Raw genomic sequence first — 25,975 nt, forward strand, 5'->3', positions numbered from 1 at the left:
AAACAACTCAGTACATCACCTTGAAGGTAGCAGATCCGGGATTCAGGGAGCTTTTTTAACAAGCGACCCATGAAGAACTGGCTTCCAAAGTTCTCTGTGCGGATGAAGGCGCCGTACTTCAGCAGTCCCACCTCGAAGGGCGTGAACTCCACCCACTCTGCAACACAGCCACAACAGGACACTTAGTGGGCTCTCAGCCAGGTGTAGAGAGAGAAAGGGAATAGGTTGGTCTGACTTCCGTTTGCTGTGCTGCCTTTGCAAAGCCTTGCTCACAGGATCACAGGATGTTAGGGGCTGGAAGGGACCTCCAAAGATCATCAAGTCCAACCCCTCTGCCAGAGCAGGACCATGGAATCTAGCACAGGTCACACAGAAATGCATCCAGGTGGGTCTTGAAAGTCTCCAGAGACGGAGACTCCATAATGCCTCTGGGGAGCCTGTTCCAGTGCTCTGTGATCCTCACAGTGAAGAAGTTCCCCCTCATGTTGAGGCAGCTGAGCTCAGATGCTGTGAGAGTGGGGTTGCAGGAGCAGTTATGCAGCTCACAGTGGTACTGCAGCTGCACAAGGCACTAGCCAGGAACATGGTAAGTATCATAGTATAGTATCAGTCAGGGTTGCAAGGGGCCACAAGGATCATCCAGTTCCAACCCCACTGCCATGGGCAGGGACACCCCACACTAGATCAGGCTGGCCAGAGCCTCATCCAGCCTGGGCTTAAACACCTCCAGGGACGGCACCCCAACCACCTCCCTGGACAACCCATTCCAGGGCTTCACCACTCTCATGGTGAAGAACTTCCTCCTCACATCCAGTCTGAATCTCCCCACCTCCAGCTTCATTCCATTCCCCCTAGTCCTGTCACTGCCTGATATCCTCCAGCTCTTACACACCCTATGAATATGCACCAGTCCAGGCTTCTCCACTGTGCATGAGTTTTCACTCTGTCCTTGCATATGCCATATCTAGGTGAAGGTAATTCCTCTGCTATCAATACAGCTAATTTAACTCCCCCCTGAATAATATGGCTATGTACTCAGTTCTTCAGACATGAGGTTTTTGTAAGAGGCAAATTAGGTTCTTTATGTGTGGTACTAAGGAAGACAGAACTAGTCAAAGAATCACAGAACAGTAGGGGAAGGGAGTAGAAGGGACCTCTGGAAATTATCTAGTCCAACCCCATTGCTAAAGCAGGTTGCACAGGAATGAGTCCAGGTGAGTTGTGAAATCTTCCAGACAAGGAGCCTTCACAGCCTCTCTGGGCAGCCTTTTCCAGTGCTCCAGCACCCTCAACTTAAGAAACTTCCTCCTCATGTTTAGATGGAACCTCCTGTGTTCCAGTTTGTCCCCATTGTCCCTTATCCTGTCATTAGGCCCCACTGAAAAGATTCTGTCTCCACCCTCTTGACACCTGCCCTTTTAGCTATTGATGTCTATTGATATATAAAGCATTGACAAGATCCCCTCTCAGTCTTCTGTTGGGGCTAAAAAGCCTCAGGCCTCTCAACCTTTCCTCATATGAGAGATGCTCCAATGCCTTTAGCATCTTTATAGCCTCCACTGGACTGTTTCCAGTAGTTCTTTGTCTGTCTTGAACTGGTGATCCCAGAACTGGACAAAATACTCATGATGTAGCCTCAGGGCAAAACAGAGGGGGAAGAGAATCTTCCTTGACCTGCTAGACACACTCTTCTTAATGTAACCCATGCCCTTCTTGGCCACAAGGGCACATTACTGGCTCAAGGTGAGCTTGTCCACCACAACTCCCAGATCCTTCCCCACGGATGTGTTTTCCAGTAGGTCAACCCATAACCTGTGCTAGCACATGGGGATGTTCTTTCCTAGTTGCAAAACCCTACTCTTGCCCTAGATGAACTTCAATATGTTTCCTCAAATACTTGCAATTCTCTGATGTAACTGAAGTGTGAGTAAGGATTGAGACAGAAAGGTCATGCATCATAATCTCCTTTCATTCAGAAGTGGTTCATTTTTTCACCTCAACCATTAAACAATTTATCTGAATTTCTTCTCTGCCTTCTCCAGCTGTTTCTCCTTGTGGAAAAGAATAACCAAAACAATGAGCAAAGCAAAGATTCAGCTGAGAGTGGATAGGATGGAATGGAATGGAATGGAATGGAATGGAATGGAATGGAATAGAATTAACCAGGTTGGAAAAGACCTTCAAGATTGTCAAGTCCAACCTATCATCCGACACTATCTAATCAACTAAACCATGGCACCAAGCACCCCATCCAGTCTCTTCCTAAACACCTCCAGTGATGGTGACTCCACCACCTCCCTGGGCAGCACATTCCAATGGCTAACAACTCTCTCTGTGAAGAATTTCTTCCTAACATCCAGCCTAAACCTCCCCTGGCACAGCTTGAGACTGCATCCTCTTGTTCTTTCATAGGTTGCCTGGGAGAAGAGACCAGCCCCCACCTGGCTACAACCTCCCTTCAGGTAGTTGTAGACAGCAAGAAGGTCTCCCCTGAGCCTCCTCTTCTCCAGGCTAAGCAACCCCAAATCCCTCAGCCTCTTCTCATAGGTCTTGTGCTCCAAACCCTCCCCAGCTTTGTTGCCTTTCTCTGGACACATTGCAGCAACTCAACATCTTTCCTAAACTGAGGGGCCCAGAACTGGACACAGTACTCAAGGTGTGGCCTAACCAGTGCTGAGTACAGGGGCACAATGATCTCCCTGCTGCTGCTGGCCACACTATTCCTGATGCAGTCCAGGATGCCATTGGCCTTCTTGGACACCTGGGCAAACTGCTGGCTCATGTTCAGCGTACCATCAACCAGTACCCCCAGGTCCTGCTGTCCCAAGCTTTATTGGAACTATGTGGCATTTCCTCATATTGAAAATAAAACTGGATATTGACAGATTGAGCACTATTTAATTCTCAGGCAATTCCAATGCTTCTTATTCTAGATGGATCAGATAATATTTCAAAAATGGCCTTTCTGGCAGGATTTTGTCTCCATCTGTCTAGACACTGAAATGCTGATCTCAAAAAGCTTTTTCATTTGAAGTCATAAGGCATGGAGTGGCTGGTTATTTCTCCACAGAACAACTAACACCCCAGGATGTTTTCTCAAAGTGCTGCCAAGCAGAGAAGATCTGATGACAGGAATTGAGATGTCTATTTTAGCCCCACAGGATCTGAAACCTCATCCTTACCTTTGAAATCATTGGTGCTGTATTTATCCCGAACGCTGACCGATACGTAGATGGGCAGTGGGTTCTGGCCATCACACAGTGCTTCTTGCTGGTCTGAAAGCTTGTGGGAGTCTTTCTGGTTTTGAAGAAAAACAGTTATGTGAGAAGAGATGGAAATGGAACGTGATGACTTTGATAACCACAGTGCTAGAGGAGCCAGAAGGCTCCAGGAACATGCAGGTGGTGTCATGGCAGCTTCCCTGCCAATCACTCTTTCTGTGAAGAACTGCTTCCTAACATCCAGCCTAAACCTCCCCAGGCACAGCTTAAGACCGTGTCCTCTTGTTCTAGTGCTGGTTGCCTGGGAGAAGAGACCAACCCCCACCTGTCTACAACCTCCCTTCAGGTAGTTGTAGACAGCAAGAAGGTCTCCCCTGAGCCTCCTCTTCTCCGGGCTAAGCAACCCCAGCTCCCTCAGCCTCTCCTCATGGGGCTTATGCTCCAAACCCCTCACCAGCTTTGTTGCTTTGCCCCCTTCCCTTTTTCCCTCTCTATTGGGAAAGAGGAGGTGGGGAACGGGGGAGGGATTCTCAAGTCTTGCCCCCGTCTGAGCTCTTATATCCCAGTTAAGGCTCAAACCACCACAGAAGACCACCCAAGATTGCCTCCACTTCTATTTAAATGACATCTAGATTTCCTATGGCTGCATCCACAATGTTATAATGTATAGCATGCCCCCCCTGGGCAGACTATTAAAGAAAATGTGACTATCTAAGAGTTTGTTAACACAGAGAAGTTCACTCTGTTTTGAGGTGCATTCTCTGGAACTATTCACTAAGTTTCCTCTCTATTCACTAAGAGGAAAATACATTGCTGTCTATGAAATGGAATATACATCATACCCCATCATTTAGCAAGTACTCAATCATGAGTCCCCAAAGATCTATAAATGATGTCCTGTATCCCTCTTCTTTCCGCTGACACAGCTGCTTGTTGTAGTACTTCATGCGATCCATGGAGAAACAGCCCATCTTGCATTTGGTTGCTTGTTTCTGGGCTTCACCAATGTGAGTGTCTAGGTCCTTCTGTGACCAGTAGGCATCTCTGTATAAATTTGCCATAGTCCTGAGGAAGATAATGCAGACAAACAAAACAAAACAAAACAAACCCACAACAAGTCAAAAGGAGCAAAAAGCCACTTTGAATGCTCTGCCTTGGAGATTCACTTCTGCTCTTACATACTCCAGTTTTGCTCTGCCATCCAGCAGAATGAACACTCCAGAGTTTCTGTGACTGTTCCAAAGATGGACCTGGTACTTTTTTGTTGTTATTGACTTTAAAACAAAAAAAAATCCCAAACAACAGAACTGTCAGCAGCTTAAGGGATAAAATTTCCAGGTGTAAACAGAGGTATAGTTGTGAAGCACAAATTAGGCAGAAAATTCTAATACATTTTCCTTTCTTGTTTTCACAGAATAACAGAATCACCAAGGTTGGAAGAGACTTCAAAGATCCTCAAGTCCAATCTGTCACCCAACACCTCATGACCACTAAACCAAGGCACCAAGTTCCACATCCAATCCCCTCTTGAACACCTCCAGGGACGGTGACTCCACCACCTCCCTGGGCAGCACATTCCAATGGCCAATAACTCTTTCTGTGAAGAACTTTCTACTCTCCTTGAGCCTAAACTTCCCCTGGCACAGCTTGAGACTGTGTCCTCTTGTTCTGGTGCTGGTTGCCTGAGAGAAGAGACCAACCCCTACCTGGCTAAAACCTCCCTTCAGGTAGCTGTAGAGAGCAATAAGGTCTCCCCTGAGCCTTCTTTTCTCCAGGCTAAATCCCAGCTCCCTCAGCCTCTCCTCATAGGGCTTGTGCTCAAGGCCTCTCAGTTCACACCAGCTGCTGCCTCTTAGCTTTGTATCAATTGCTGTTAATCTTACTACACTTTAACACCGTCCTCTATTTTACCACCTTTCCTTACATCAGTGCTGGGCAGTTGTGGGTCCTCTAAGCAGGGAATAAACACTGCCAAGGGAAATTCAGTCCTTTCCCAAAGTGACAGGGGGCAGAAATGTGCATTGTCCTGCACTTTTCTCTGTGTGATGAGTTAGAAATCAGAGCCAGCCTCAGAAGTTTCTGGGAAGCAAAACTACAAGGACATCAGTGGAGAGAGAAAGAAGAATGATGCGATGGGCATCCACATTCACATCCAGTAACCACTTAGAAATCATTTTGACAAGCGTTATTGTCATACACACATCGAACTGCTGCAAATGTGGAGTTGGAAAGCATAGTAAAGAACTGCTTATAAAAATGCATCAGATCAAGCTAATATTTAATGGCCTGTTACTGAGACAGTTTATTTCTCCTGTTGAAGGCAATCTCCTGACCTTGTCTGCTTTCACAGAATCACAGAATCACCGAGGTTGGAAGAGACCTCAAAGATCATCAAGTCCAACCTGTCGCCACAGACCTCATGACTAAACCATGGCACCAAAAGCCACATCCAATCCCCTCTTGAACACCTCCAGGGATGGAGCATCACCCTCAAAAGGAACAGACAAGCCTCCTGCACAAGATGGCTTACCATGTGGTGCCAGACAGCCCACTGATGTAGGTTATGCAGTCCAGAAGGTTTAATTTCTTGAGTCCCTTGAGGCTGCCATATAGTCCTGTCATTGACTTCAGTCCTCCCCCTGTTGTGATGATGGCCACAACAGGAACCTGTCAGGCAGAGGATGGTGGGACATTCACACCAACAGCATTCAACATTGCACCCCAGACAGCAATGGGGTTGAGCTACCACCCCCAAGGCAATGGTCTCAGAGCCCGGGTTCCTTTTTGGAAGGAAAGGCTCCAGAACCAAGCAAAGCTACTGCAACTGCTGGTTGACCATTGGATAAAGATGCATTCAGAGATGAACCCGAGTTCTTGCCCATCTCTAAGAAAAACTGAGACACAGGTGAACAAGAAGAAACCCTTCTTGGAGACAACAATATGTTTTCCCTATATTTCTCACTGCTTTGCCACTTTTGTCTTATTTCACACATCTGCTAACACTGTGTGAAAATCCATGCGCCATCCCCTCAGTTCACACCAGTGCTGTTAAGCTACCCTCATTAATGATGTTATTCTTCAGTATCATGAAGTGACTTTAAAATAAATGGTATTTTTTTATATATAATAATGTGAATGAGAAATATTAATGCATAATCCATGTTACCAATAATTCATACTAACAGATAATCAAACTGTACTCATTTTAAGTAGTTGAAACTGCAGGGAGGGGAAGGGATTACAAGAAGCACTCAGAGACATTTACCCTAAGCTTTCACGAAGTTACAAAATTTGAACAAGGGAAGAAATGTCTTGCTAAAGTATTTAAGAGGCACACAAGGCAGCTACAGCACAGGATGGCAGGGATGAACACATCTCAAATCTGATAAGTTCCAAATTGCCTGTCGTGAGGGATGTAATTACTGCCACTAGTGCTTCTTGCAATAACAAACCCTGGCAGCAGAAGCAATTATAGTTAAGAGCCATGAACAAGCTGGTACTTGTACGAGATACATGGGGCCCATTTTGCTGACCAGTCATCAGCAAGAGCACGTGAAGGCACGAGAAATTCAAGTGCTAACCCCGCCAACTTCCACGTACCTCAAAATCCTGCAGATCCTGTTGTAGGTGAAAAACATCTTTCAGGGCACTTGCTACATATTTCCTTCTTTTGCCCAGGAAAGTCATCTCCTCGGAGCACAAGTCAAACCCAAAGCGCATGTCCAGGTCTCGTTGGCATGAGCAATTGCTGAGATAAAAAACAAGCACATATTTTATGTATGAACACACCCATGTCAATCTTAGGGCTTCAGTCAGAGATAGTCTGCAGCACCTTTCCCTTCAGATAAGGCAATGCAGTGTGACAGGAGCATGAGAGAACATTCTGACTATTTTTAAAAGCAACTTACTGAAATTAGTAAATTTAACCAGTGGCATTACACCCCTGGAGTCTGGTGATAGGAGGCAAGGGGAAGGCTTAAAGCTGTGGCAGGGAAGTTTCAGATAGAATACAGAATACAAAATTAACCAGGTTGGAAAAGACCTTCGAGATCGTCAAGTCCAACCTATCATCCAACACCATCTAATCAACTAAACCATGGCAACAAGTGCCTCATCCAGTCTCTTTTCAAACACCTCCAGTGATGGTGACTCCACCACCTCCCTGGGCAGCACATTCCAATGGCCAATCACTCTTTCTATGAAGAATTTCTTCCTAACACATCCAGCCTAAACCTCCCCTGGTGCAGCTTGAGACGGTGTCCTCTTGTTCTGGTGCTGGTTGCCTGGGATAAGAGACCAACCCCCACCTGGCTACAACCACTCTTCAGGTAGTTGTAGATGGCAACAAGGTCCCCCCCTGAGCCTCCTCCTCTCCAGGCTAAGCAACCCCAGCTCCCTCAGCCTCTCCTCGTAGGGTTTGTGCTCCAAACCCCTCCCCAGCTTTGTTGCCCTTCTCTGGACATATTCCAGCAACTCAACATCTTTCCTAAACTGAGGGGTCCAGATTGGATACTGGGAAAGAGCTCTTCACTCTAAGGGTGGCCAAACACTGGAAGAAGCTCGGCAGGGAAACGGTCATGGGCCCCAGCCCATGGATGACTCTCAGGTATCTGGTTTAACTTTTAGGTTTCTATCTATGGAGTCCGGAGCTGCACTTGAAGATCCTCATGATCCTTGTGGGTCCTTTCCAATTCAGGACATCATACATTTCTGTTACTAATTGATGAAGCAACAATGCTCAGCGTTTACAAAGGAACAGAAGATTTAAATGAATATTCTAAAACTAAAAGAATTGCAAGTTTAGAAAATTCTTCTGAATGATTAAAAGTGAGTGCATTGGTTCCCATTTCAGGGGGTTCCCCTCTTTCCCCCCTCCTCCCCTCCCTCCTAAATCCAAAATAAACCCCAATTTTCAAATGGTCTTCCCAGCGTCAAGGTAAAGCCTGGTTTTGAGGACCGGGAGTGGGAGCACATCTCCCTCTAGTGGCGAGCATCGCCTGGGGGGAAGCCCATCGACCCACCTGACAGGCGCACTTGGCCCTATGACCCTCTTCACCGGAGGAATGACCTCGTTGACATCCAGCCCCCCGGATGGAAGGAGATGAGGCACTTAGTTTAGTTGGGCAGGATTTTACCCCACTGCTCTGATCTGCCTGCACACTGCACAGGCTGTCTCCAGGTCAACACTGGTGGCTGTATTTCATGTCAGTCTTGACCACAGAATTGTAAAGCATAATATTCCTCAAAAGAGGATTTCATTGGCACTGATTTTGAAATGAAGTAAGTCAGTCCTTACAGCTCCACTTTTGTAGCTTATTAGCCTGGGCATTTGTGCTTCTCCACTCAGTAACCTCTCTCCTGCCTTTTCCTGTCCTGTGCCTACAAAAGATCAAGGAGCAAGATATCTGGCATCATGTCTTCTGGCCAGAGCTACCCAAGAACTCCTTGGATGGCCAGCTAGCCCTGCCAGGCATTGCAAAATGCCAGGGGTTTTCTTTATCTTTCAGTGGCAGAACCTCTCTATTCTACTGAGGGAATAGAATAGAATAGAATAGAATAGAATAGAATAGAATAGAATAGAATAGAATAGAATAGAATAGAATAGAATTAAACAGGTTGGAAAAGACCTTCAAGATCATCAAGCCCAACCTATCACCCAACACTATCTAATCAACTAAACCATGGCAACAAGCGCCCCATCCAGTCTCTTCCTAAACACCTCCAGTGATGGTGACTCCACCACCTCCCTGGGCAGCCCATTCCAATGGCCAATCACTCTTTCGGTAAAGAACTTCTTCCTAACATCCAGCTTAAACCTCCCCTGGTGCAGCTTGAGACTGTGTCCTCTTGTTCTGGTGCTGGATTCCTGGGAGAAGAGACCAACCCCCACCTGGCTACAACCTCCCTTCAGGTAGTTGTAGAGAGCAATAAGGTCACCCCTCAGTCTCCTCTTCTCCAGGCTAAGCAACCCCAGCTCCCTCAGCCTCTCCTCATAGGGCTTGTGCTCCAAACCCCTCACCAGCCTTGTTTCCCTTCTCTGGACACATTCCAGCAAGTCAACATCTTTCCTAAACTGAGTGGCCCAGAACTGGACACTGGACACAAGGTGTGGCCTAACCAGTGCTGAGTACAGGGGCAGAATGGCTTTCCTGTTCCTAAAATCAGCCAAATGATTATAACTGTACAAATGGTTACAAAGACACACACAAAAGGAACTGAGTTAGGTAGAGTTGCAAAAGCCAGTTTCCACTCTAAATAAGAATACAAGAAACTGTTTTTAAAGTTCTCTGAAAGTAAAATATATAAGAGGGAACCATTTTTCCTGTCCTGGAATAGTGCTGGGTTCCTATTTTCCACTGATCACTTGCCTTTATAAAGTGAGTGACAGAATTTGTTTGAATTCAGAATTAAGTTATTTTTCTCTTATATTTCCTTATCATACACACACACACACACACTAAAGATCAGTTCCGCTGGTTCTGTGTGTTATATACAGTTATGGATAACACAAAACTTAATGTCTAGTGGTGAGTATTAATGACTACATCTGTAGCTATTGAACTGCTAGCCACACTGTCTACCTTAGTTTCTACTTGATGTGCAGTATAACTGTGCTTAACAGAATTCAAGGGTTATCTCTACTGAACACTGAGACCTAAGAAAAATACAAGTGTTCATAATTTCTGATATGATGATAATAATAATAACAATAACAATAATAATAATAAACAACCAGGTTGGAAGAGACCTTCAAGATCATCGCGTCCAACCCATCAACCAATCCAACCTACCTAAACAACTAAACCATGACACCAAGCACCCCATCAAGTCTTCTCCTGAACACCTCCAGTGATGATGACTCCATCACCTCCCCAGGCAGCCCATTCCAAGGGACAATAACTCTCTATGTATAGAACTTCTTTCTAACATCTAACCTAAACCTCCCCTGGTGCAGCCTGAGACTGTGTCCTCTTGTTCTGGTGCTGGTTGCCTGGGAGAAGAGACCAACCTCAGCCTGTCTACAACCCCCCTTAAGGTAGTTGTAGAGAGCAAGAAGGTCACCCCTGAGCCTCCTCCTCTCCAGGCTAAGCAACCCCAGATCCCTCAGTCTCTCCTCATAGGGCTTGTGCTCCAAGCCCCTCACCAACTTTGTTGCTCTTCTCTGGACACGTTCCAGCAAGTCAACCTCCTTCCTAAACTGAGGGGCCCAGAACTGGACACAGGACTCAAGGTGCGGCCTAACCAGCGCAGTGTACAGGGGCAGAATGACCTCCCCGCTCCTGCTGGCCACACTGTTCCTGCTGCAGGCCAGGATGCCATTGGCCTTCTTGGCTGCCTGGGCACACTGCAGGCTCATGTTCAGCCTACCATCAACCAGCACCCCCAGGTCCCTCTCTGCCTGGCTGCTCTCCAGCCACTCAGACCCCAGCCTGTAGCTCTGCATGGGGTCGCTGTGGCCAATGTGCAGAACCCGGCACTTGGATGTGTTCAATCTCATGCCCTTGGACTCTGCCCATCTGTCCAGCCTGTCGAGGTCCCTCTGCAGAGCCTCTCTACCGTCTATTCAGAGTTTTTAGTCATCTCTGCTCTTCTTGTGAATTTCAAAACCAATATTGATCAACTAGATTCTGTAGTCATAATGGAAGGGATCACGCTGAAATAAATAGTTGTTTAAGAATATTTCTTGATGGAAGCCAAATATTCCAGGGGCTAAAGATGCATAATATACTGTACATGCATTGTATTTTATATTAAAAACACATTCTAGTCTTCAGACTGAATATGCCTGCTTGTGTCAGTTTCATCTAGCTTAAACAATATCAAGATCAATATCCTAGGTCTTTAAGAATAGAAGGAGATCTCTTACCAGCTTTGTGCTGTCACATTCAAGTCAAATCTTTTCTCCTGGAAAAGAAGAAAGTATGCTACAATTTAATTTTTTTTCCTATGTTTAAAATTTCTTATTTTCCTTTTCTGTCTTGGGGTTAGAGGTTGATTTAACGTCCAGCATAGCCTGGCAATGGCCAATATCTGAGATCTTGGCATATATTTCCAAAAGCATTCACTTATCCTTAGTGGAACATGTCTACCCACAGATCCCAAATGCTTCTAGGCTGCAGAAACTATTAGCAATCTTGGTAAAGGAGGTTCTTGAGACTCATGCAGAAGGTTTCACTCATTCCCTGTGTTAGTCATAAGCTTTCTGCAGCATCCTGAAATACCATTTTCTGGATGTTTCCTACTCCTTATGCTATAACACACAGATCTTTGACATCCTGGCCACAGTCTCACAGTGAAGAGACTGTAAATCTGAGTTTACTTCTGCCAAGGCTTCATCCTGTTTTAAAATTGTTAGTGCAACCTTCATATTAACTGCAAAAGGTCCTCTGTTCTGAGGACTGGAACAGAAATCTCACATTCTCCTATTACTTCACAACATAACAACTAATATTTGAACAAGATTATCTCTAATAACCTGGACATTTGAAGATGTTTCTTAGCAGAAACAAACTTTTTTATAGTAAGGGTCCTTTTCTTCTATTAATTTGATTCAATATTATACAGCTTACATATCTATTTCAAGCAATATGTGCATGCAGTGCTACAGGTTGGGGTCGGAGTGGCTGGAGAGCTGCCAAACAGAAAGGGACCTGGGGGTACTGGTTGACAGCTGGCTGAACATGAGCCAGAAGTGTGCCCAGGCATCCTGGCATCCTGGACTGTATCAAGAATAGTGTGGCCAGCAGGAGCAGGAGCAGTCATTGTGCCCCTGTACTCAGCACTGGTTAGGCTACACCTTGAGTACTGTGTCCAGTTCTGGGCCCCTCAGTTTAGGAAGGACATCGAGACACTTGAACATGTCCAGAGAAGGGCAATGAGGCTGGGGAGAGGCCTCAAGCACAAGCCCTGTGAGGAGAGGCTGAGGGAGCTGGGGTTGTTTAGCCTGGAGAAGAGGAGGCTCAGGGCAGACCTTCTTGCTGCCTACAACTACGTGAAGGGTGGTTGTAGCCAGGAGGGGGTTGGTCTCTTCTCTTAGGCAACCAGCAGCAAAACATGAGAACACACTCTCAAGCTGCACCAGGGGAAGTTTAGGCTCAAGGCGAGGAGAAGGAATTATTGACCATTGGAATGGTCTGCCCAGGGAGGTGCTTGAGTCACCATCTCTGGAGGTGTTCAAGAGGGGATTGGACATGGCACTTGGTGCCATGGTTTAGTGGTCATGAGGTGTTGGGTGACAGGTTGGACTTGAGGATCTTTGAGGTCTTTTCCAACCTTATTGATTCTATGATTCTATGATTATGTTCTTTAAAATCCATGTATTTTGTCTGATGTTTTCAATATATTTTAATATATTGTCCTTTGAAACACATGGCTTACTAAGGGCAAGTTTATTTACTTTTTCTTAGCTTGCATCCAAGGAGTAACTTTCAATTGCAGGAAAACCCCTTTTCTGACATCCCTGTTAGTCTCTGTATGCATTACTGGCACATAATGTAAACTAACACAGGGCAACCTGCTTCTGCAGAGAATCACAGCTGCTGTTTGTTCAAGGTCTGAGAAAAATATCAGAATACTTATGAACCTCCTAGCAGACACCTGGGGTGATATTAGGGAGAATGCTTTCCACTTGAATGACCTTTTGTTTGCAACAGGTGGAAGTGATGCTCACCTCTGCAATGGTTGTTTTCCTTCCCATGGGAAGCGAATTCAGCATCACCACTGGGGAACCCGTCTCTGTGCTGTACTTACAGGACCACTGGGAAAAGAACATGCTTTAGGACAAAATCAACAATGGGTTTGCCCTCTTCCCCCTCCTCCCACTTTCTAAGGAGGCACTCATGGTCAGTTCATCATGAAGGCCACTTCCAACATACAGGGTGATAGCGCCTCTTCTTTGGCAACATGACATCCAGCGTTGGCTCTGCATACTTGATATAGTGGAACTTGGTGGGACCTGCTGGGCTAGCCACTCCGTCGGGGCCCAGCGTGATATCCTGAGTCCCCTCAAAGGAGCCCTTCACAGTGAGGGAAAGCTCTTTCTCTAAAAACAATCAGAACAAACATTGTGAGAAATGCCACCACGATTTAACCTGAAAATTATGGTGGCTTGATTAAAGGTTGGGTGCAGGTAGCAGAGCACAGGTTTGTCTATTGGAAGGCACTCTGAAGGGAGATCTGGCAGAGAAAGGAAAGGAGCAACAAAGGTGCAGTTTTCATAGATGGGACTGTGAATGTGCTCACTGTTACACAGAACTGGGGTTTCAACTTTAATACAGGTCTCTGAGGCTTTATTCACATATATTTAGAGTGTGAAACACAATCATGGAAGTCTATAGCAACCTAATTTGTTTACCTGATGTTAACTGCACTTAATACTGTAAATACTGCTTATGCCACTAACACACTGTATGAAAGGGGCATCCTCTCATCAGTAAGGTTGCAATTATTACTAACAGATAACAAAGCAATAACCTTACTTGATTTTTGCTGCTTCTTTTCTTCCACTTCAACTTCCAAGCAGCAAAGTTCACGACACTGTGAAAGGCAGAGAATAAGAATCTGTCAGAACGTTTGTCACATCCTAACTTCATCATGGGGAACTAGGAATCACTTAGTTTGGGGCAGTCTGAAGTGCCTGAAGTGCCTAATTCCCTGGCATTCTGGGCTTTTATGCAGTAAGTCACTGACTAAGAAAAATGAAAAGCTTTGGAGGGAGTTGTAGAGCATCTTCCAGTGACAAGGACATATGGTTTGGCATGGCAAGAGAAAGATACAAATAAAGGGAAGAAAATCAGGAGTATTTCCAAAGGGGTTCCTTTATGGCACTGATTCTTCTGTCACATAATGTAATTATGATATATAAATATGTAGTACTGAGCTTACCCACCAAGCATGGCTCATCTCACGGGGGATGATTACCAGCAAGTGGTTTTATAATCTTTTTACCACCATGCTTTGATAAAGAGCAATAAATTGTTTGAAGGAGTACCAGTACCAGAGAAAAGCTCTCTGTGTGGTGTGTCAGAATATAGGGAAAATGGGAAATAATGGGATATCACCATTGAGTATGGCAATAAAATATCCCTGTCTCAAAGTATCTTAATAGAAAAGAGGGAAGAAAGAGAAAGATCAGGCCTAATGGCTTCTGTAACTCCTTTACCCTTCATATTAATGAAACAGAGAAAAGTTGGGGGTGGGGGGTGGGGAATGACACATACCACCAGGACTCCATTGGTAGCAATAGATTCATAAGGACCAGAACTGGAAAACAAAAACAAAAAACCATGGATTTTTTGAGATTAAATATTTGGCCACTCATCCTTGCCCAGGCTGTTGCCCTTTCTCCCCGTTTAGAATGATGGCCAGAGGGACCCCAGCAGGTATGTAACAAGCTCATTTCCTTGCTTACTTGGGTTGAACATTGCTCTGAAGGAACCAGAGCTGAGCAGTGTGCATCATATCTACTGATTTTCAATGCAATCTCCTTATCACCTCAGATGGAATCTCTGGTTAGGCAGTCATATTCTTCTCCTCACCATAACACCTAACGTACATGTATTTCAGCAGTAAAATGCTAATACACCAGTATATCCCTGTTGGGAAGCCCACTTCTGTGTATTTGCTGCTATGCAAATACAATCAGAGGGGCACAGGGCAGTGGGTATCATGCAGAAAAAAATGTATTAAAAATAAAGATTTCCAGATCATTCAGGGGAACTTAGATGTTGGGGAATTACTTGAGTTGTTGTCTTGGCTCCCCACTAATATGAAGGCTGACCTTATGCTGGTTGCTGTATTTCTGTCACGCCATAGTTACCTTGTGGCAACACAGAGACAAAAAATATTGGATGGCAGGCTGCCCTGTACTAGAACTTCCAACACATTGTCATTGTGCTGGTCAGAAAGGAAACAGAATTGCTGTGACCAAAACAGTGCTGCAAGGGAAGATTGAACAAGTTAGGCATGCACTGGAAACCTAACCAGGATGGCTCAGCATTAGAAGTCTGTCTAAAGCACACGATGAAACAGTTATGGAAAGATTAATAGGCATGCATGCACACAGAAGCACATGGACACACACTCAGAAAGCCTTCTGACATGCTCCCAGGAAGACAAATCCAACATTGTGGATAGAAGAGACAATGCTGGGAAGCCAGTTTTTGAACTAACTTACGGAACAAGCTGACTTGAGGGATCAGCTGAGTGTCTGAGACTGCAGTAATAACGCAGGAGAAGTCATCTGGCAATTTTTGGTTTGTTTTGTCTTTACATAAATCCCACAAAGTGTGACTTCTACTGCTATTTCTTTGGTTTAGCATTTAATAACTTTTGCATTTAAAAAATAATCTGCACATCACTTACGCGGCCTCCAATTTGAATTCAACTTCTAGCTCCTCCTTGGACTGAAAGCAAGAGCAAAAACAAACCCCAAAAATTAAATGAAGTAGCTACAGAACGTTTTCTCCCTTTTCTAAACCCCAGATCCCTGCTAGGCAATATTGAAATAACTGGCTACAGGCCACTGCCTAGGATAAATATTTCAGGCTAGAGGTGTGAAAAAAAAACATTTCCAGCTAGGGAGTTTAATGATTCCTTCCTGACCCCCTTCCTTCTTCAAGGTACCGTCATAACAGCTTAACAAAAGTACAGCTGAGGCAGAAGGGCAATTTGTAACTTGCTTTGTCTTCTGAATTCTACCTTTTCCCACCTAACCATTCCTGGCACTGTCTTGCCATGACTTCCTGTCCTTGCTATTAGCTTGGAAGTTAAATACTTTCCACCCATCACTTTAACATAATAACCAAAGAGTGGTACTATCAAGTGATTCAGTTACAGTTATGCAACTCCCTGTAAGGCAGTGTTGATATGCACGAGATGGTTGTAAGTGACCTAGTTTGCATACCAGAAACAGCCTTCCCATGGTAGCAAGGAGTTGCACATAGGATATTTCACTGATCTCATCTACAGATCTCAAAGGGAATCAAGACTCTTTTTTCCCCAATTTATAGATGGGAAACTGAGACGTAATCATCCAGGACTCCAAACCCACACTAATTCTGAGAGACATAGAATACATAGAATAAACCAGGTTGGAAGAGACCTTCAAGATCATCGCATCCAACTCATAAACCAATCCAACCCATCAACCAATCCAACCCACCTAAACAACTAAACCATGGCACCAAGCACCCCATCAAGTCTTCTCCTGAACACCTCCAATGATGGTGACTCCACCACCTCCCCAGGGCAGCCCATTCCTTTGGCCAATCACTCTCTCTGTATAGAACTTCTTCCTAACGTCCAACCTAAACCTCCCCTGGTGCAGCCTGAGACTGTGTCCAGGCTCAGCCCTATCTGAGGTATCACTGCAGAAGACAGTGGTGGGATGCACACAGGGACTACTCCAGATTTGCTTTTAGGGTAAAAGAAGGTACCATCAAAGGGGCAGGGAGTAGTGGTTATGAATTGCATGGAAAAAAAAATTTACAGATTGTTCACCCTGTAAGAGCTGTGCAGCCTCAGTATTGCTTAGAGATAGCTCACAGTCAGATCCCTCCCCTACCTACCACACTGCCTCAGTCATATGCTCTAAATACTGGGAAGAGGAACTCAGGCTCTCCAATCCAGATTTTTTTTACCACTTTTTTGTGTTTACATTTTGAATGGCAACTCACGTAACCATTACTGGGATAAGTCATCCATGGCAGTTTCAGAAAGCTCACCCCATGATTTCTGAAGTGCTGCATAACTCTCTATTGGTTTCTTAGTTGCTTTATTTTTTTTTGTTCTCACCTCTGCACTGGGCTTGAAATACAGGATCACTGTTCTGTCAATTGGCAGCTTAGCTGTATCAAAGAGTGCACAGAGGAGGTGGTCATCTGGGGTAGCAAAATCCTCATCATACACTGTCAGCTCCAGCACATTCTGGAAACAGAAGGAGAAGGAAGTTTTAATAGCTTCTATAGGCTGAACATCATTAGCTCTAGGGAAGGAGATTTGGGGATGTGCTTGAGAAAAAAAAGTGGGGGAATTAAATATCACTCCCCCCTCAAAAAACACACTCTTAATTGAATGTTCATTCTTCCTAGTTTAGTTTAATGGCTGTGACATGAGTAATACATTGGCTACACCTACACAACAGCTTAGTTAACTCCCACATCCTATATCCATCTTGCATTGAGCCTCTTGTTACCTTAAAACCTCAATATCGAGCTCAGTTTCTGGCCCTCCTAAACAGCACCATCAAACAGGTAGGGGAACTCAGTCATCTCTGCTGTTAAACAACTTGAACAGTCCCTCATCATGTGTCACCTGGGCACAGTTCATGAGATAGACAGGACTCATATCATCTTGAGGCTGCTTCAAGCAGACAACTTTGGTTCCTTACCTTGACCTTACTCTGGATCCTGAAGTAGAAGGTTTCGTTCCACACTGGATTGTTGGAGTTTCTCACAGTTTTAGTGCGGGACTTTTCACACGTGGCGGTCGGCAGCCACAACGTCACATAGCAATCAGCCTCGCTTACTGGTAGGGAAAAAGGCAAACCAATTGTTCCTCTGGCAAAGCCTGGAGTGCTGCATGACACTAGAAGGGTTATTTCATGGTACCAACAACAAATATGAGTTATTTAAAGGCAGAAATGTCTGATGCAATGTCACTCTTTTCAAGATACCCTTCTGGCAGAGAAAAAACGCAAGACCGTAAGATGACCTAGAACAGGAGGTTGCTGCTCTTCCTTGTGTGAATTGCAGACAACAGTAATGTTGTGTATAAAAGGGTGAGAATTTCCCCTTCTTATCAGTCACTTTCTTCAGTGACAAGCTTTCTTGTGCTCTCTTGTCCATAAACACACACATTAACCCTCAGCTGCTGTTTGATGAGAGGGACCTGGGAGCTGCCTTCATTTTTTGAGAACTGTCTCCATCTCTGCCTTGCCCTTCAATGATTACTTTGGTGAGAGTTTAGGAAAGCAGCTGTGGAACTACTCCTGTTGTAAGAGATGGAAGAGGGTTCCTCCCGAAGTTAATCGAATTAGACACTGGATCTTAGCTAATTGACACCTTCAGGAAGAGAGGGACCATGTATCTCTCAGAATAGAATAGAATAGAATAGAATAGGCCAGACCAGGTTGGAAGAGACCTTCGAGATCATGGAGTCCAATCCATCATCCAACACCATCTAATCAACTAAACCATGCAACCAAGCACCCCATCAAGTCTCCTCCTAAACACCTCCAGTGATGGCGACTCCACCACCTCCCTGGACAGCATATTCCAATGGCCAATCACTCTCTCTATGAAGAATTTCTTCCTAACATCCAGTCTAAACCTCCCCTTGTGCAGCTTGAGACTGTGTCCTCTTGTTCTGGCGCTGGTTGCCTGGGAGAAGAGACCAACCCCCACCTGGCTACAACCTCCCTTCAGGTAGTTGTAGAGAGCAAGAAGGTCTGCCCTGAGCCTCCTCTTCTCCAGGCTAAGCAACCCCAGCTTCAGAACTCTGAATTTGGTACATCAGTATCTCTCTGAAGGAGGAATGAAGTGTCACCTTTTTCAAGGGAAGTTGCCTATCTATTTCATTTATGGGCAGAGTTGATTTAAGAACTACACTGAAGACTACCCTCCTTTTGTTTTAAGACAGTGTTTCTACTTGCATACTGCTTTCAAAATTCCAGCATTCAGTCTGTCTTGGACTGGACATTTCAGGAAAGTCTCATCTGGAGAAGTTCAGCATGTGTCCAAGGATGAGACAGCAGGAAAAACATGAGGCTTTTTCACACACACAAAATAAATTCTTAATCATTTCAGAGCCAGGAAATAGTCCTTCCACACCTTTCTCCAGAGTAGAAGGATTTCCCAAACCAGAGTTTGCATTGGGAGGACCATGTTTAATAACCTTTGCTAGATTTGTGCTCCATAAACACCGGCATTTCTGGACACAGGCATTTTCAGAGCCATACAGTTCCACAACAATGAGTTCCACAGTTTACCTATATACTAAATTTTAAACTTTCTATTCTCTATTCACCTTCTCCCTTCTGTTCCATTTTGCAGTCTTCCTCAGAAATTGCCCTTCGACTCTTCAGAAATGCAGACTCTCTGGATGTAACTGTTGTTTCAGATCCATCCTCTTTTTTGCTGCCTTTCTACAGTTGCTTTTCATTCGACTTTTCTCCTTTCCTTTTTTTTCTCCATATTTTTCTTCTTTCTTTTTGTTTTATTCTCTTTTCTTTTTTTTTTTAATTTTTATTTTTTAAATTTTATTTTATTTTCATAGAATCAACAAGGTTGAAAAAGACCTCAAAGATCATCAAGTCAAGCCTGTCACCCAACACCTCATGACTACTAAACCATGGCACCAAGTGCCACGTCCAATCCCCTCTTGAACACCTCCAGAGATGGGGACTCCACCACCTCCCTGGGAAGCACATTCCAATGGCCAACAACTCTCTCAGTGAAGAACTTTCTCCTCACCTCAAGCCTAAACCTCCCCTGGTGCAGCTTAAGACTGTCCTCTTGTTCTGGTGCTGGTTGCCTGGGAGAACAGACCAACCCCTTCCTGGCTACAACCTCTCTTCAGGTAGTTGGAGACAGCAAGGAGGTCTCCCCTGAGCCTCCTCTTCTCCAGGCTAAACAATCCCAGCTCCCTTAGCCTCTCCTCATAGGGCTTGTGCTTGAGGCCTCTCCTCAGTCTTGTTGCCCTTCTTTGGACATGTTCAAGAGTCTCAATGTCCTTCTTAAACTGCAGGGCCCAGAACTGGACACAGGACTCAAGGTGTGGCCTAACCAGTGCTGAGTACATGGGCACAATGCCTTCCCTGCTCCTGCTGGCCACACTATTCTTGATACAGTCCAGGATGCCATTGGCCTTCTTGGCTACCTGGGCACACTGCTGGCTTATGTTCAGCCAGCTGTCAATCAGTACCCCCAGGTCCTTTTCTGTTTGGCAGCTCTCCAGCCACTCTGACCCCAGCCTGCAGCACTGCATGGGGTTGTTGTGGCCAAAGTGCAGTACCTGGCACTTGCACTTGTTGAATGTCATCATTCCTGTGCTTTCTGCTTGGTTTTAAGATCTGAGTGTGGTTTTGGGAACACTTTCTCCAGAGAAAGAGGAGTTTCTGACAGGGATGAAAAAGATTGTGCCCTGTGTTTTCAAAAGCATGTGGTAATTTTGCTGTTGAGTGGTAGAACTTTTGGGAACCACACCTGGGAGGAGCAAATCTCTTCACCACCACCCCCTGTTTTGGTTCTGTACAAACAAGAAAAAACTTTGCAAAATCATTACTGCCAGGTTAATACCGTTATTGACTACCCTGAAATTACTCCAAAACCATGATGAATGCCTTGTCCCTTCTAGTGCCCATGAAGCAGTTGTGCAAGGACTTGAGTCACACAGCAGGAAAGTGGTGGGAAGAGAATGAACAGGAAAGGAAAATACCACTGTTTACATAAAGGACAAGGAATGGAAATGGTGTCACCTTGCCATCTCTCTTGCTTCTCCTGTTTCACTGTCAGTGCCAACAGTCAGCACTATCATCTCTTGCACAGGAAGAGCCAGGGAAGATGCTCAAGGCCTGTATTTTCCATGCAGTACTATTCCCATCTTAGCCTGTGGCCGTTCACATGTTTTTTTCTGGAAGGTGTATCAGTAGACTTCCCTTTGCCACAGCTCTGAGTGAGGGATATGCTAACCATATCATTGGGCCATATCATTGGGTTATACTCCCTGCACCTCCCTCCTGGTACATGGCTGTGACACACATGTGATGATGTAACAAACCAGAAAGGTTTCATAAAGGACTCCCCTCAGCTCTTCTGTGTGTCAGGCAGCAAGGCAAAATCACAAACAAGTAGGCTGTAAAATGAGATTGTGCAAGCAGAACTGAGGCAATATTTTGCATTAAATACACAGCTGACTAGTTTGCCTGCACCTACTTGTATAATTAAGGATAGTTTGATGTGCTTGTATCTCAAAGTACAGTTAAGATATAAGAAGGACATCCTCAGGACAGAGTACTTTGCCAGCCAAACAGCCAACAGTCATTCATCTCCAATAATAAACCTGAAGTCATGCCATAGTCACACAGAAATATTTATAAAGCAGTTCATAATCAGTATCATTACTTGTGGGATCTCCAATAAAACTATGAAAAGGAAATTTGGTGCCTGTTCTCTAAGACACCATTGAGAATGGGGTACTTACAGGCATCCACTCGCTGGAGGTTTCTCATCCGAATGATCCTTACAGTCAGTAAGTAGCAGGGAGAGGATTCTATCTGGAGAAGAATGGTACAAAAAAAAAGTATGAATAAACCTTCAGTGGGAAAAAAAGTATCAAATGTGCAAACTCACCAAGTTCAGTAATACAACTGGTAAGAATTGAGTCAACCATCTCACCGTTTCACAGCTAAGAATCTGCACCATAAGCTTCTGCCATTAAAATAGTCTTGTTTTAACATCTTATAGATTTCAGTGTCTTTTTGCTGTGTTGCTCTGAGTCAGGATTGTTCATCATAGAGGAAAAGAAAGGCATAAAACCCTGTCAGCTGATACCGTCTTTGAGACTCTTGCAAACCCCCTTGCTCTGAAGTTGCAGAGGTTGGCTCTGCAATGTAGCTACATTAAGTCTCTTGAACAGAGAGAATGCACTGGTGAGCACCATGGTGGAGTTGTCAAAATACCAGTAGCCTTACCCTAAGTTACAGTCAATCCCCTCAGCAACCACCCATGGGGTCCCATCATGTTGGAAAGAGTACCATGGGGAATATCTATAGTTGCTGACTCTCACGAGGTAAACCCAGAATATTAGTCTCAGAAGTGTTCTCATGTGTGTTCTGCTGCCAAAACACAGCTCTCTCTTTTTTTCCTCTTTTCAGTTGTCTGGGAAAACCAGAAGCAATAACCTGAGCTTTTGTAAATAATAGCTATGAGATTAATTAAAGGCTTAAAATTGTTTCCAGAGGATTTAGGGAGTAAGGAATTTAAAGAGATCAAATTGTTGGAGCGGGTCCAGCAAATGGACACAAAGATGATCAGAGGGCTGGAGCACCTCCCTTATGGGCACAGGCTGCAAGACTTGGGGTTGTTCAGACTGGAGGAGAGAAGGCTCTGGGGAGACCTTGTAGCAGTCTTCCAGTAGCTGAAGGGGTCTACAAGAAAGCCAGGGAGGGACTTTTTATAAGGGCTTGTTGTGATAGGAAAAGTGGAAATAGATTTAGGTTGGAGAAGCAAGAAGTTCTTTACAATAAGGGTGGTGTGGCACTGGAAAAGGTTGCTCAGGGAGGTTGTGGATGCCTGCTTCCCTGGAGGTCTTCAAGGACAGGTTGGACAAAGACTTGTGCAATCTGGTCTAGTGGAAGCTGTCTCTGCCCATGGCAAGGGGGCTGAAAATAGATGAATTTTTAAGTTCCTTCCAACCCAAACCACTTTATGATTCTCTGAATTAGGTATGGATTGCCTCTGGAGAACAATAAAGACCAATACCCCCCTCCAATTAAACCTTAAGACTGAAAGTGCTTGACTTTCTTTGGTCCCTTTGAATGTCTCAGCCATAACCTTCTGTAAAACAAATCTCTCCAGATTTTGTGACTGCAGGGTCCTCTTCCTATTTATTATTAGAAGATAACGTGATTTCCTTCTTTTAAGGAAGGTGATTTCCTCCTGGCTAACTCCATAAAGCTGTCTCTGGCTCAGTCCTATCTGCAAAAGGCTGCTCTGACAAAGCCAATAAATAAATCAGCATTTCCTGTGGCTGTGACACACGGTCATTTCCTCACACTCCTAGAAACATTTCCACCTACCTAAGTGGTTAGAGCAGAGCCCTCCAAATCATTCTTTTGGACAACTGCTAATTTTATCAACTGATTTCCTCTCCTTTAGGAGCAACCTTCTATTTTTTCTAGCACTTCAGAGACTTCCTAGAATGACTATAAACAGATGAAATAGATGTCAAGGCAGATAAGGAGAAGCTGGAAGAACCTTAGTTAAAACAATACATGCAATGCTGCCAATTTCTAATTTTTCTATTTTTTTTTTTTCAAGAGAACATGGCAAAGAGGAACTTATTTTCAGATGGGAAGACAATTAGGCCTCCTTTGTCACAACAAATTACGTTTCCAACGTGCATTTTCAATCCTCTCTTCTCTCTCCTTACACGCCATGTAATGTGAAAATATTTTTGCTGAGACCTTAAAAAAAAAAGGGGTTCCTGCTTTCACCCTTCCTGTATGTGCCTCAGGAATCATGTTCTTCCTTTTTTAAAACTCTGTCATTAAATTCACCCTCAGCAATCCATCCACCTTCTATTTCAAGTGTTCTCAACGGAGAAAAAGCCTAAAAGCAGCAGCAAAACTTGCAAACAACAGCTGATGGAGGGGTATGTCCTCTGAGCTACCCCATGTGAGGACACTGGTTCCCAGAAACAATACAGATATATTCATACAGTTCTCCACCCAGTTAATTAACCCTTCTTCTCATAGGGGTAATTGGCAAAGGTGGATCACCACACTCACATGTTAGGAATGAGCTTAGGCACCTCAGCAGATGCCCTAGAAGGTAGAAACTCATTGCTCAGTAGAATTCACATAAGCACGGGGCAATTCTTGCAACCATTTATCTCTGGAGATTGCACAAGGTGCTGCCAGCTCCTGGATCAGCTCCAGCTGCACTTCCTCAGGCAAATGGCATGGCTTGAGTGAGAAACCATGGATTCAATACTTGCAAAGCAGTTTGAGATTCTTAGATAGGAGATATTAAGGAATTACAGTGGGCTGGGAGTTTTAAATTATTACTATGTGGTTTCTGCCATCTGATCACCCATCTCCTGTTTCCCATGTAATGACTTTATCAGGTGCTAGTCAAATTTCCGCATTTGGCACAAGGAAATCAGTGCTCAGAGATGTGGCTGTCACATGAAGGCTTACTTAAGTTTCACCAAAAGCACCAGTGGCTTCACAAAAGCTACAGAAATCAGAGGCTGTGCTTGCACTTGGGGAGAAGCACATGCCACCAGCTAGTTAGCAGAGCAAGAGGCAGCAGCCAGGCATTGGCCATGCTGGCAGATCTGGCACCTGCCAGTGGGGATAGCAAAGGCAACAGGGAGAGCAAAAATCACCTGAAAATCAGGCCTGGCTAGTTCTACTGCTCCCAGGAGGATCTGCTATTTTAATTAATTCCAGTAACATATTAAACAAAAGGAATCTATGTAAATGGCAACTGTGACAACTGTAACATGATGTACTAGGGTCTAGTTACACAAAGAAAACAGCAGCTCTGCGTGCATAAGGCAAAGAGTAGAAGTTCTGTTACTCTGTTTACTTAAAGCTTATTATGATCTCTTGAACATAAAGACGGCTGCTACTGTGTCATGATATTCTGCATATGGGGAGGTTTCCACCTGGGGTGCCCAGTTCAGTCTGGAGAAGGCTCCAGAAAGACTTTATTGCAGCCTTTAAGTGCTTAAAGGGGTCTATAAAGAAAGACGGAGATGGTCTTTTCAGAAGGGCCTGTCGACAGGACAGGGGGTGACTGCTTTAAACTAAAAGAGGGGAGATTTAGACTAGATATAAGGAAGACATTTTTACAATGTGGGTGGTGAAACACTGGAACAGGTTGCCCAAAGGGGTGGCAAATGCCCCATCCCTGGAAGCATTCAAGGCCATGTTGGATGGGGTTCAGAGCAATCTGATCTAGCTGAAGATTTCCCTCCTCACTGCAGAGAGGTTGGACTAGAAAGCCTTTAAAGATCCCTTCCAACCCTAACCATCCTTTCATGCTACGATAAGCAGCGTCCCACCCCCTGGCTAACAAAGGCATACTACAACCACCATTTAGTCACATTGTAGCTTTGGTTTTGCTGAAACCAAGACTGCAACTGTTTCACTGATTGTCAATCTGTCAATTTGTCCTCAGTGCTTCCCAGATTGTGTTTATATGTGCTTCATGTACACACGTAGGGCACAGCTGCATGCAATACAGCATGCTGCAACACACGAGCAGGGTGTACAATCCTGGTCCCTCTGCACTCCCAGGGAAATGAAGCTTTACTGTGATTTTCCAAACAACAGCTCCATCAATGCAGAGTGGACTTCATGGCCTCTTCTTCCAGTTTTGCACCACTTCCCATAAAAAAAGAATAACATGATATGATACTTGGCACTGTGTTACTGTGTTGGTGGAAGTAAAGGATTCCTCTACCACGTGAATGATTCCCAGTGAGTAAGAATTTGTCAGCAGAGATTTCTCAGTGCAGAGCATTCTGGTCATGCAGGCTGGCAGCATTTCTGGCAGATTTGTGCCTCTGTAGGTCTATTCCAGCCCTCTTTAAAGTCATGCTTATTCAGATGTAGGTATGCATGGCATGCACCATCTGGGAAGCACTGTTGTAAACTACTCCTCTAGTTTGGCTCTGTAATAAATTCTGTCACATCATGAGAGGCTGTGGAGCTGCAAAATGATGGTAGTCCTTAATGAGAAAGGGTCCAGGGGATCTGAGGATGGATATTCTTCTTTACCTTTTTTTACTTGCTTTTCTCAGTATCTTTCTTCAGCCTTTAGGCTTCTACAACAGACAAACTCCTCCAGCATGGACTAGCTAACATCACCTAGCAGGCAGCATCTTCCCAGCTAGCCATATCAACGATGCAGACCTACACCACTCTGTCATGCCTACTGTAGACTACCTCAGTCTTGCAATTCCACAAAAGCACTGTCATATGTATACTGGGTCAAGGCATAATTTAGCATTCAGAGTTAGCT

General features: G+C 44.6%; 1 protein-coding gene across 1 annotated transcript in view; it reads right to left on the reverse strand.

Annotated features, from left to right (window-relative positions):
* Positions 1 to 25,975, reverse strand: part of LOC104298870 (uncharacterized) — a 67,653-nt gene that overhangs the window by 34,676 nt on the left and 7,002 nt on the right. The window contains exons 3-16 of the mRNA XM_054162150.1: positions 21,423 to 21,495; positions 17,611 to 17,747; positions 17,016 to 17,147; positions 15,585 to 15,625; positions 14,441 to 14,483; positions 13,700 to 13,757; positions 13,097 to 13,263; positions 12,892 to 12,978; positions 11,089 to 11,126; positions 6,822 to 6,969; positions 5,752 to 5,888; positions 4,064 to 4,286; positions 3,183 to 3,297; positions 20 to 157 (exon numbers count right to left, since the gene is read on the reverse strand). Coding sequence (XP_054018125.1) covers positions 20 to 157; positions 3,183 to 3,297; positions 4,064 to 4,286; positions 5,752 to 5,888; positions 6,822 to 6,969; positions 11,089 to 11,126; positions 12,892 to 12,978; positions 13,097 to 13,263; positions 13,700 to 13,757; positions 14,441 to 14,483; positions 15,585 to 15,625; positions 17,016 to 17,147; positions 17,611 to 17,747; positions 21,423 to 21,495 — 1,537 coding nt within the window. The remainder of the gene's footprint in view (positions 1 to 19; positions 158 to 3,182; positions 3,298 to 4,063; positions 4,287 to 5,751; positions 5,889 to 6,821; positions 6,970 to 11,088; positions 11,127 to 12,891; positions 12,979 to 13,096; positions 13,264 to 13,699; positions 13,758 to 14,440; positions 14,484 to 15,584; positions 15,626 to 17,015; positions 17,148 to 17,610; positions 17,748 to 21,422; positions 21,496 to 25,975) is intronic.

Source organism: Dryobates pubescens, chromosome 5, assembly GCF_014839835.1.
Source record: "Dryobates pubescens isolate bDryPub1 chromosome 5, bDryPub1.pri, whole genome shotgun sequence".
Classification (NCBI taxonomy): Eukaryota; Metazoa; Chordata; class Aves; order Piciformes; family Picidae; genus Dryobates; species Dryobates pubescens.